The following is a 13549-nucleotide window of genomic DNA, read 5'->3' as shown; positions in this document are numbered from 1 at the left end:
GAAAAATTATTTTTTGTTTAATATATATAAATATGTACATTGATATTGATATTGAGTTTCATCAATTAATTAATGCCATTAAAACATATAATTTTGTATGAGAGAAAAATATATCATTGTTAATGTATTACATATTTACATAATAATAATAATAATAAAGCAATTTAAATGTGTACCCCCAGAAATGAGAAACTTAAATAATTTACTTTAACAAAAAAAAGAAATTCTTTAATGAATGATGATGAAATAGTCACAACTTTTCAAATGCCGCTATATCTCACAAATATTCTTATAAAAATGCACTATAAAATATAATAGTGGTATTGTATTTTCACATCAAACCTTTCTTGAAAGCAACAAATGACCACATATTTCTTTCTTAACCTTTTTTTATTTTCCATTTGTTTCATCGTTTCTCTTTCTCATGCACTAAACAATGGTTTTAGTGTCGAACTCATTCACCGCGATTCTTTAAAATCACCCTTCTACCAACCCAAACAAACTAAATACCAACTTGTTGCCAATGTTGCACGTCAATCCATTAGCCGTGTTAACCATTTCTACAAAGATTCAATCACTAATACTCCCGAATCAACTTTAATCCCGGCCGGAGGTAGCTATCTCATGACTTATTCGATTGGTACCCCACCATTTAAGTTATATGGTATTGCTGATACTGGTAGTGACATTATTTGGCTTCAATGTAAGCCATGTAAAGAATGTTTCAACCAAACTACTCCGATATTTGATCCTTCAAAATCATCAAGTTACCAAAATATTTCCTGCCTATCTGTAACATGTCAATTTGAACTTGATACATCTTGTCCTACATTAGATTCTTGTCAATATAGTATTCAGTATGGTGATCGATCATATTCAAAAGGAGACCTTGTTACTGATACTCTTACGTTAGATTCCACCATTGGCCATTCTATTTCATTTCCTAACACAGTGATAGGATGTGGAACCCGAAATGCAGGGACATTTCAAGCTCAAAGCTCTGGTATAGTCGGCCTTGGAGGTGGATCTATATCTCTAACGAAACAATTGGGAACAACAATTGGTGGAAAGTTCTCATATTGTTTGGTGCCATTGTTTATTAAGTCAAACGCAACAAGCAAACTCAATTTTGGAGATGCAGCCATGGTTTCGGGTCATGGTGTTGTGTCAACTCCTTTAGTGGAAAAACGCCATCAAACTTTTTACTATTTGACATTAGAAGCATTTACTGTTGGAAACAAAAGAATTGAAATTGTAGGGGATTCAAGTGGTGGTGGTGAGGGTAACATCATTATTGATTCAGGTACTACGTTGACTCTTTTACCAAGCAATGATTATACTAATTTGGAATCAGCTGTAAAAGAATTGGTTAAACTAGATCGTGTTGAAGATCCAGATGATATATTTAAACTTTGCTATAGTGTCAAATCTGACAAATATGATTTTCCTATAATCACAGCAAATTTCAAAGGTGCAGATGTTAAGTTGCATCCTATTAGTACCTTTATTCCAATTGCTGATGGGGTGGTTTGCTTTGCTTTTATCCCATCTCAAATTGGTTCCATCTTTGGGAACTTGGCTCAACAAAACTTGTTGGTTGGTTATGACCTCGTTAAAAGTGTTGTATCGTTTAAGCCTATTGATTGTACCAAGTTGGATTGATTATATCAATTTAATGTTGTATTCACAATAAATAATTTATCAGTACTTCCTTATTTTGATTAAGACCTCCATTTAGCCTCTAATTGTCAACAATGCCAACCTCAATTTCAATCTAAAGTATTATTGGCAGTGGAATTTTCAATTAATCAATTGGTTAAATTGTTACCAAGATTTGAATAAATTTCTTGCAACTTTAATCACGTTTTTGTTTATTTTATTCCATTACTTTTAACAATTGTTTGATTTAAAGGGAAAATTGAACTAAGTTATGTTAAGTAAATGAGTCAAATGCTTAATATAAAATGTTCATAAAAGAACGACTATGCACAAAAATTATGGTGGGTGATGTATTTCATGCTATGAAAATTAGTTTCCATCTCTTACAAAAACAATCAGAATCGCAACCGATGAATAAATCTCTAATTGTTAGGTGCGATTGTTGGTTGAATCAAATACGACGAGAAAACTTTAATTTTTGTGATGCATACATGGTTTTGGGTGATGTTATTGTATAACACCTTTACTAAAAAAATATCCTTTTTTTTTTTACTATTTAACATTTGAAGCGAGTACAATTGTAGGGAATGTTCAAATTGTGGTGATAAGGGTAACATAAAAACTCTTTTACCAAACGATGATTATACTAGTTCAGATTCTGTTGTAGCAGAATTGGATACACTAGACCATGTTAAGTTGCATTCTATGGTACCTCTATTCCAATTGTTGATGGGATGGTTTGTTTCACTTTTACCTCATCTTAAATTATTTCCATCTTTGAGAATTTAGCTCAACGGAACTTGTTGGTTGGTCATGAGCTCGATAAAAATGTTGAATTGTTTAAGTCTGTTGATTGTACAAAGTTCAATTAATCATACCAATTTCACTTTGTATTCACAAGAAATATGTTATTACTATTTCCTTATTTAGATTGTGGTTGTCATTTAGCCTTTAATTGTCAACAATGCTAACTTCACTAGGGATGAGAATAGGCTAGGCCGTCCGATAGGAGTCTATAGTCTGGCCTACTTATGACATGACCTGGTCTGACCTATTTAATAAAAAGGCTAGGCTCATGTTATATTTAAAGCATATTTATTTAAATAGGTCAAGCTCAGACTTATAAAAATGCCTATTAGGCCAAACAGGTCGGCCTATATATATTTAATTATTTATTAACTTTATTTTTTATTATTATATTAATAATATTATTTCCTATTTTAAAATCTATCAATTAGGCAATCAGTAATCATTCCATATTCTTTAGTCATTTCATATTTGGTAGTTGTTCCATATTCGGTAGCCATTCAATTAGTCAATAACTCAATAGTCCTTCCATATTTGTTTGAGAGGTAATAATGAGTGCGTTTGTTTCAGAAAAAAAAAATATCTATTTTTTGAAACCAAGAATTATGTTTTAGGGTTTAAAGGTTGTTTCAGATTTTTTTAAAATTATGTTGTTAGAAAAATTATTTTTTGTTTGATATATATAGATATGTGCATTGATATTGGTATGTGGAGAGCATGTGGTATGAGTAGAGCATTTAAATGTTTTAATATGAATAAGGCTTTTAAGTAGGCTTCTAGGCTAGGCCAGACTTTTAAAAATGTCAGGTCAGACGGAAAAAAAACCTATGATAGACCGTAGGTCTAAAAAATTAATCGTATGCCAAACTCAGGCCTTTCAAAGTCTGGTCTGGCCTGGCCTTTTGAAGTGTACTTTTATCGTTATGATGTATAATCAAAATTATAAATATATTTTTTTGAATAAATTATTAGTATATATCAATTTTTTTCTATTTAATATATTTTCTTTAAAATACCTCTCATTTAATTTAAATTCTCTATTTCTTATGACTCAACTAATTTAGATAATAGATTTAATTTTTTTTATTGAAAATGCATAAATTAAATATAATCAATTATTTTTATTAATGTACTTTATTTAATCAATTTTTCTTGTAAATATTTCACAAGGACACTACGCCAAAAATGACATTTTATAGCGCGTCTTTTAAAGCGTTTATTAAATATAAGCGCTATTGTAGAATTTTTTTAAAATAATGGAGGATACAACGGCGTTTTTTTGACAAGCGCTGTAGAAAAAGTGTTGTTGTAGGGTCATATAGGGTCACATAGCATTTGCACAAAATGTTTACAACCCTTTTACAACGCCTTTTGTAAAAGCGTTGTAAATTGAAGCGCTCTTCAATAGCTTTTGCAACGCTTTTTTAGCGCTTTAAACACAAGCGCTGTAAAATGTAGCGCTCCCACCTTATGTTACATGGTTTTTAAAACGTTTTTTGTGAAAGCGCTGTAAAAGTATTGCGCTTTCACATAATTAAAGGACCTATTAGAGTGCTTATTACACAAGCGCCGTAAAATCATTCACTTTAAATAAAAATCATTTACTTTAAATAAATAAAAACAAATTTACGAACTCTCATCTCCTCTACTCTGGGAACCCTCCTCTCCTATACGTATTGTACAGCTAGGGGTGGGAATAGGCCAGGCCAGGCTTTGAAAGGTATGGGCCTGGCCTACGATGATTTTTTGAGGCCTAAGCCTGGCCTACGGCCTATGATAGGCTTTTTTTTTGGCGTGAGCCTGGCCTACAGCCTATCATGGTCTGGCCTGTAAGCCTATTTAAAAGCCTTATTCACATTAAAAATAATTTTTCTAATAAAATAATTTAAAAAAAATATGAAACAAACACCCTTTGAACCCTAAAAAATGATTTTTGGTTTATTAGAATAAATTTTTTATTAAAACAAACGCACCCATTATTATCTCTCAAACAAATGGTCTCAAACAAACTCAGATTATTACCTCTCAAACAAATCCTCTCATGCAACATGTAATTATATATATATATATATATAAAGGTAATAAACAATTATCTATAGCTACATGATGCTCTACACATATCAATTTATATGATTCTCCATATACCAATACTAATGTGTATATGTATATATATATTAAATAAAAAAATGATTTTTCTAACAAAATAATTTTTTAAAAATATGAAACAAGTACCTTTTAAACCCTAAAAAATAGTTTTTGATTTAAAAAAATAAATTTTTTATTGAAACAAACGCACCTATTATTATCTCTCAAACAACTCAGAATATTACCTCTAAACAAATCGGAATATTACCTCTCAAACAAACTCATATTCAGTAATAATAAACAATTAGGGTTTCTAAATTTATATACTAATAATATATATAAAGATAACAAATAAATAGTATTGGTTTTTATAAAATATAAAGTAACAAATAAATAATATTGGTTTTTATAAAAAAATATGTTGTTTTCATACATGTTTGTTGGAGTGAGTGCAATGGAAATTAGAAGAAGAAAAAATAGAGAATGAAATACATATAAAATATATATAGGCCGGCCTGTCAGGCCTAATAGGCTTTTGTACAAGCCTGAGTCTGGCCTATTTACATAAATAGGCTTTAAAAGCAACCTGAGTCTGACCTTTTTATTAAACAGGTCAGGCCATAAGTAGGCCAGGCCATAGGCCCCTGTCGGACGGCCTTGCCTATTCTCATCCCTATGTGCAGCCATTTACTGCTCCTCCTTTATAAAAAATTGGATACGCTGTCTCATGTATTGTATATAATAATTTGTTGTTGTCACTAAAACTAATAAATTGTTACATAATAAATCATATAAAATCTATTCTTTTTTGAAATTTGTTGATCTGTTCTGTTTTGAAATCAGACTTGGACCTTGGTTTCCATTTTCCAATATCAGATATGTGTACTATATATTAGTATAATGTTATCAATAGCTTATTATTTGTGTAACTGCATTTATATAGTCATATAATATGGACCGGAAATGGATGTCTGTCAATTGATTGTCAAAAGAGTATGAAAATGGAGTGAAGGAGTTTGTTGAGTTTGGAGTGAAGAATGCAAAAGATCCAAATAGAGTTGTTTGTCTTTGTTTAAAATGTTGTTTTGGAAAACGCATTAGAGAATATGAATTGGAAGGACATTTAGTATGGCATGAAATTGATCAAAGTTATACATGTTGGATAAGACATAGTGAGAGAAAAAAAAACATTAATTTTGAGAATGGTTCAACATATGCTTCAACTGATTTCGACACAGATACATATGAGCCAGATGACATGCTTAATAAAATAAATAAAAAGTCATTTTCCTATTTTTATCAAGAAACAAATATCAAACCCTTCCCAAAAATAAAGAAAAGTAACAAAACCTTATTATATATAAAAATGTGCGAAATTAGAAATCGGTAATGGTTCGTGGACACAAATTCTAACACCTAACCAATATCGTATATATTACAATTTTGATACACATTATAAAATTGTGATGCAAATAAATTATTGAATTTGTTTAACATGTGCGTGCGTGTAATCTCATTCGGTCATGATGTGGCTACAGTGTGGGATACGATGTCCCAGCAAATTCTGAAATTATATGCAATGATATTTTACCCACAAAAAGACCCTCAATACATACACAAATATACAAATTAGGAAACTACCCCACAATTTCCCACATAAAATCTAAACCCAAAAACCCCTTCATCCACGTAATGTTGATCACTATACTCATTTCCATCATAATGCTTACTATATTTCTCATGAAATCAAAACCTCTCAAATTTTATTAATTTCCTCGCATCAATAACAATGACATACCAAAAACAAAACACCCAAAACTACGTCGTTTTACGACCGTGTATCTGCCTAGCATGGACGGTTATTCTGACACTGTGTGTAACGGCAGTGTTTTTTTTATGGCCGCGTGATCCGGAAGTAGAGATGGAACGGTTAACGGTGAGGAAAGTTAGGGTACATCCATTACCACCGTTAAGTGCTGACGTGGCGCTATCGTTAACGGTTAACGTTCACAATAGTGGTTTTTATTTTATGGAGTTAGGGGAGGTTGATGTTGGTGTTAAGTATCGTGGGAACAAACTTGGTCACGTGGAGACGGAGGGTTGGCACGTGGGGAGAAGGAGTTCGGCTCACGTGTTCGGTGAGCTTGAGTTTAGTGGACTTGCTTCTGCTGACGTGGCGCATTTGATGCAGGATATTGCTAAGGGTAGGGTCCACTTTCATACTTCTGTTGAGGTTACTGGACAGCTTGGACTTTCTTTCTTTCATGTCCCGAAAATTTTCAAGGTATTAATTATTTAGTCTAATATGATCCAATATCAAATATAAATAAAAAATTAATATATTTAATTTTAAATTAAATATATAATTTTTTAATTATGATTTTTTTCTAATAGTAGTATTATATCATCAACAATCTACGATTAATTAAAATCTCAAAAATAATTTATGAAATTTGTTTTATTTATGAGCAAAATCGATACTGTTATAAATCTTACATACTTTTTTTAGATTTAAATATAACTTTGATTTCTGCAAATATGAGTTATTTTGATTTTGGTCTATGTAATTATTTTTTTTAATAATACCCTTGCAAATTCTCAATTGTTTTAAAAAGTCCTTAACGTAACTTTTTGATTAAAAAATATTGAAGTGGCAAATTTTGAGTGATGTAGGTTTGTTGAAGTTAAAGGAGTTTTGCCAACCATCACTCCTCGATTTTTTTATATAATTTTTTCCTATGATTTTTCATTGTATACACAATTTAATTTCTCCTCTATTATTTGGAGTTAGGATTCTGACATAGTAATTTTCCTTCAATTTAAGAGTTAGGATGCTCTAACACTGTAATCTTCCTTCAATTTGGGGGTTATGGTTCAGATGAAGCCTTTGTTGAAGAGGGAAGAGTAAGCATAAGGAATGAAGAAGAGAAAAAAAATTGAGAATGGATAACAAAGTTTAGTTGAGGGGCTACAATGGTGAGATGTGTTTCTTGGTTTAAGTTTTTGAAGATTGATTATTGGATGTAGGAAAATTTCCAAAGATTTTAGGTTGAAGATGAGTTTCTAGTTGTTAGTTTTTATTTATTAATAATAATAATCAAATTAAATTTAATTAATATTTTAATAATTAATTATTATATAATCAACAATATTTATAGTGTCATCATGTGACACGTCACTCAAAATTAGTCACTTTAATTTTTTTTAGTCAAACAATCACATTAAATACTCTTTTAAAACATTTGACAAATTACAAGGGTGTTATTTAAAAAAAAATTATAAAGACTAAAATCAAAATAATTCATATTTGCAGAGATCAAAATCATATTTAAATATTTTTTCTTTAAATTATAATATAAGTTAAGAATTAGGATCGTTTGACTTTATCGATCATTATGGATGTGCTAATGTGTGAGTAGACTGTTTGAATTAAATAATTTGAAGATTTAATGAGTTTTAATATAGACAAATTGTAAACAATTTTGTGTGAATTTATTTATCTAAAATACCAACTTTTATTTTCCTACAAAACCAAAAATTATATAAAAAAATTCTATTTAGTGCACAAAATTCCTTTTCGGAATGTTTTATTGTGTCTGGTAAAAAACTTTATTTTATGATTATACTACTTATATTTCGGTCTGGAGATTTGTCTAGACAATCTAGTCATTGCATAATATTTCAAAATCGATAGGATTTCAATTTTTTTATTTATTTATAGTAATTCTGATATATTAATTTTTTTTATTTATTTATAGTAATTCTGATATATTCTGATATAGTAATTCTGAATTTATTTATTTATAGTAATTCTGATATATTTATTTATAGTAGAACATTTCAATGTTCCTGGCATTGTGTAATTGCAGTAGTATTTGTTAAGCCAGATGGCCAAAAAATAGAATAGAACTTACAACCAAATAATAGAATATCATGAAAACAACTTTATACTATCAAATTGTCATATCATAAAATTATGACATTTAATTTGTCATATAATCTTGTGCATTTTTGAAATAAAAAACTATAATATTTAATTATTAATTATTAATTATTGTGACGAATTATAATTTTTTAGTATAATTTTATACCGACAATACATTTACTTATTTATTATTATTGTTATTATAAACACATAATTTCTTTAGTAACTTCTAGTACTACTACTTCTTGTCTTTCTTAATTTTGTACCCTTTAATTAATTCATTTATTTTTGTGCGAATGAAATTATGGTGGAATTGGTGAATAATCCCAAGTGAGAAAACTTCCATAATCCTCTTCTTTCTCCTTTATCATTCATTACTTTAAATACTTTGATTATATTTTTCATATTCTAACAGGTAGTACTATCATGTGAGGTTTTGGTGAATACAAAAAACCATTCAATTCTACAACAACATTGTGTTGAAAAAGTAAGCTTAAACCATAGTAGACTTGGCCTTAGTGGAGTTGTAACACTCTATTTGAATAATTTGATATTGCATTTTTCAATGAATCTACTTCTCTTGTACTTACTCTGTTTATGATTTCAATGATAATATGTAGGACTAATTCAACAAATGCTCTCGAATGCAACCATCGGAAGAAGGCTCAAAAGATATTAAATTTTATTCCTATCATTGTTACAATAGTCATTGAATATATTTATTAAAATTATAAAAACATCTCTTAATATAATATATCTCTTTGTTTGTCATTTTGATATTCAATTTGTTAATAGTTAATTAATTTAATACTCAAATGCATTTTTTGCTGGGTAATTTTTTTGCAAGTATGGAATAGATTAACGTGATGTGCCACATATTCTAAAAATGATACTTATTATATGATGAATGCTTTGGTACCATAGTATTTTGTTGAGTTTGATATCCAACATCTAATCATTCAATGTCATATAATTTTGCCTTAAATGTACATTTGACCCCTCAATTCTATCAATTTTGCGATTTTGGCCCCAACCTTAAAATGAATTATTTTAGCCTTCAGCTTTATCCCCTTTCTGATTTCGTGGTCCCTTAAGTATTTTTGTAAAAAAAATGTTGACCTTTCAATATTAAATTACAACATCAACATAAAAGTAAATTACAATGTGACGTATTTCCTTTGAAACGGTTAGAAAGTTTTCAACTCTTCCTTATTAACCGTGAGCCTAATTTTTTCTTTCCCATATTTTTCTCAAATCTTCGTCTTCTCTAATCATGTTAGAAACCAAGAATGTTCTAGAAAAACTGTTAGAAACCAAGAAAGTTCTTGGTATTGAAAGTGTTGTAATTCAAGTTACACATTGATTGTATGTTATTACTAACTAATTAACCACTTGATTAGTTAGTTAGGAAGTTAGAGGAAAGTTAAAATTAACCATGTATAAATAACACAATTCATTTAATAAATAAATTCTACAACTCATATGCTATTCTACTTTTCTATTTTCTTGCATTTGAAGTAATAAGCTTGAAAGCTAACAATTGGTATTCAAAGCAAGGTTTCGATCTCATAGTGATAAACACGAGTGAAATGTGAGGATCAAACACAAGTGAAGTGAGGATGAGTTCAAGTACAAACAATATAAATTTTCCTGCCCACATGCCACATTTTGATGGAAATAATGGAAACAATACAAGTCACAATGTGTATGAGTATTATACACTGACCTGGTCCACATAGAATTAGGCGATTTGGTCCATATCCTTCCAGGACTCTTCATTCAACTTCTTCGTATTATCCATAGTTTTCTCTCATTCAGATATTGTGTTAGCTCGAGTTATTATCCAACATTTGGAAACTTCTTCCTCTAATTTCCATAAAGATGATTGATACATAACCTATGTTCAACATTTGAATCAACAATCTTCAAAGTATCAACAAATTCCTAATTATCAAGCTATTAACAGTGTATCCATTTCATGTATTTAAAACATAATTATAAAAGCAAAACTACATTCTAAATGTCAAACATAAATATAATACCTTATGTTGGTCTCATATGAACGATGATCTTCTATATTAAATATTATTGAGGTTTTTCAAAAGTAGTTGAACAAACTAGAACCATGAATCATTTGTCTCAACCTCAACAACAGCAAAATCTATTGGAAGCATTTGATTGTCTCCATCCTTCTCAACAACTGTTAATTATTACCCTCCATACCTCTCCTCTAGAAAACATCCATTAAGCCCAATTAAAAGGTCTACAAGTAGTAACAAATGTGTTTATGATAAGAAAAGTATTTTATATATTTGACTTCAAAGAGTATGAAAGAATATATAGTCACGATTTGTAGAAGATTTGATCAAGATTTATCTACAACAAAATATGAATATAATCAATCTGAAGAATTTACAAACACAATCTACGAACATAATCAATCTGAAGAATTTACAATCTCAATCTAAAAAAAGGAACATAATCAATTTGAAGAATTTACAAACACAATCTGAACAAAATACAATTCAGTATTAAAAAATGACTAAATTGAAGCCCATATTTTAACTATAAACAGATACTCAAAGTTGAAGAAGAAAATCATCGAAAAACATAAAATAGCAGTCTTAGAGTTCAAAGAGAGAAACACTTGTTCAAGTTAGAAATTTTTTCTAAGTGTTCTTTTTTTAGAATGTGGGAGTTATTATTATCAGCTTTGTTAGAAGCACCTACTCAAGTTCCAATCTTTTGTATCCAACCCGATAGTGATTTAGTTCATTCTTCAATCTGGGGTTGTGAGGTTGTTAGAAGAAGACTTGGCTTGTAAGATCAATGTGGTTAGTTCCTTAAAAATTTGGGGTTGTCAGGCTGTTTGGGAAGGTTAGCTTGGAGGGTCTGGTGCTTTGTAATTCAAGGTATTTGAATTAGTGGATTAAAGCCTTTTGATGAAGGGACTGAATGTTGTCAAGTTAGTAGTGAACCAGAATAAATCTACGTGTCAAATTATTTATGTTTCCATTGTTTGTTGCCTCTGAATTCGATTATTTCTACTCCAAGTAAGTCACCAAAATCGAACAAAAGTTATCAACTTTGGTAAACACAATTAAACCCCTTCTCATGTTTGCACTTTCATCCTTCCCAACAATTAATAATTATTAACCTTTATACCTCTCCTCTAGAAAACATGCACCAAGCCCAATTAAAGGTCTACAAGTAGTAAAAAATGTTGTCTTGCAAGCATTGAAGTACATATACATTCTAGAAAATACAGGACCATCCACACTTATTTCACTCTTGATTATAATTGTGCTTCCTGGATTATTCCTCAAAAATCCTTGTCCATAACTCCTCAAATGTTTGTATTGATATGTCATTCCTCCTTCAATCTTCTTTTAATGCTTTTGTTTTTTCTATACTTGAAACCTACTAAGCATCACACTCCATCTAGTTTTAGCTTCCTTTTGCAATGCCATCACCTTCATGTTGGGTGTGTGCCTCAATATAGTCATAAACCTCTTTGCTAGAAATCTTGTTTTTGCTTGCCTATTTATTGCAATTCTATGGCATGTATGAGCTGACTTTAAACTAGCAACTTGATAAAAGCTTTTATGAATCCCCTTTCTAATCCTTATGCATAATGTACATTCATCCTTACACTTAACAACAATACGATGCTTCTCATTTCTTTTTAAGAACACATTTTTCTTATTAATCAAGTGGTAGTGGTTGCCATTTTACAACATGTTTTGGAGGAAATTTGAACTCGGTATCTTAAGATTTAAAGACTAAACACTTATCGCTAAACTAATGTCTCAAATATAAATTAATTTTTTTTATAATTATTTAATTTGAATTAAATTTAAATTTTAAATTAATTTTATCTTCAAGGGTACATAATTCTATACCTAAGAACTCACCTTATAATGTTGAGAGTCTATTTACTATCTAAAAATATTATATACCTAAAAAATTACCAAACTATTGTTCATTCTTTATTGCATCGACAAGAGTTGCATTTGTCAATTGATCATTGCATTAAATGTAGCATTTAATGCGAGTAAGACTAAAGGTGGACATTGGGTCGGTTCGAGCGGGTTTAGGCCCAAAAACAACAACCGGCCCAAACCACGGGTGATTGAAACAGACCCAATGCAGTCCGCACATTGACTCGATAGGGGTTCATGAGTTTTCGAGTACAACGAGTGGGTTAATTCGGATTGGGCCATTCAAAATATCTAGCCCAATTGCGATTTTGTTTTTGTTTTTTCTGTGATACCCAATCTTTAGGCCATTTTTTTTAACCCATTTTGAAGGCAATTATTACACCCATTTTATAAACTTTGAATTTTTTTTGTTCATTCTTTTTGTTCATTTAAACATATTTGTTATTTTTCTATTACAAGGTTCTCTATTTCTATTACTGGGTTCTCCATTTCTATTATTGGGTTCTCCCATCCAATTTGGTCATTATATATGAATCAAGTACAAATTTAAATTTCCAGATGTTATTAGGCATACAACAATAGCCTAGCCTTTCATATGACAAATCAATACAAATTACAAGGATGAAATTATAATTCCCTTTCAAATGACTATGATAATATTACAAATCAATAAAAATTATAGGGATGAAATTGTAATTTCCATCCATTTATTGAATCAATTTTATTGATTTTTGATGCCCAACCTGAGAAACAAATAACAAATGTAAGTATATAATTATTAATAATAAGGGTATAAAATAACAATAATCAAGCTACGCTTTTCTAAACATATTATCTTATTTTTCTAATCATATCATCTTCTAACATATCATCTTGCTTTTCTCTTCCATGCTCATAAAAAACTAATAGTAACTAAAATCTTTTAAAATACATACACATATAAATAGAAAATAAAACCTTTAAAAAAGCGTTTTTTAGCTTTTTATGGCATTTTTTTTAGAAAGTGTTGTCTTTTATCTTTTTATCCAAAATTATTTTGATCCAGAATCAGTTCACAATCAGTTCACACAACAACAAAACATATTCAAATACCATAAGCATTCACACAATCAGTAGACAAAAAAAAGAACTC

General features: G+C 29.7%; 2 protein-coding genes across 5 annotated transcripts; both read left to right on the top strand.

Annotated features, from left to right (window-relative positions):
- The first annotated feature begins 360 nt into the window (after positions 1 to 360).
- LOC101512979 (aspartic proteinase CDR1-like) lies at positions 361 to 1725 on the top strand. Its single transcript, XM_004506868.3, has one exon. It carries the CDS (start codon positions 361 to 363, stop codon positions 1660 to 1662), a length of 1302 nt encoding a protein of 433 aa, XP_004506925.1. The 3' UTR covers positions 1663 to 1725.
- Positions 1726 to 6190: 4465 nt separating this feature from the next.
- Positions 6191 to 9253, top strand: LOC101490196 (uncharacterized). Of its 4 annotated transcripts, none has more exons than XR_190089.4 (4): positions 6191 to 6835; positions 7430 to 7527; positions 8892 to 8963; positions 9097 to 9253. XR_190089.4 is itself a non-coding variant. In XM_004506796.4 (3 exons), exons 1-3 carry the CDS (start codon positions 6341 to 6343, stop codon positions 9100 to 9102), a joined length of 573 nt encoding a protein of 190 aa, XP_004506853.1. In that variant the 5' UTR covers positions 6197 to 6340; the 3' UTR covers positions 9103 to 9253. The 4 variants fall into 4 exon arrangements, 2 of the variants coding, with proteins under 2 accessions (XP_073226014.1, XP_004506853.1); XR_012163505.1 differs by having other exon boundaries at positions 6194 to 6835; positions 7376 to 7527; XM_004506796.4 differs by lacking the exon at positions 7430 to 7527 and having other exon boundaries at positions 6197 to 6835.
- Positions 9254 to 13549: the final 4296 nt, after the last annotated feature.

This window comes from Cicer arietinum, chromosome 6 (assembly GCF_000331145.2).
Source record: "Cicer arietinum cultivar CDC Frontier isolate Library 1 chromosome 6, Cicar.CDCFrontier_v2.0, whole genome shotgun sequence".
NCBI lineage: Eukaryota > Viridiplantae > Streptophyta > Magnoliopsida > Fabales > Fabaceae > Cicer > Cicer arietinum.
Note: the sequence above shows the minus strand (reverse complement) of the source record. Positions and strands in the feature narration are given on the sequence as shown.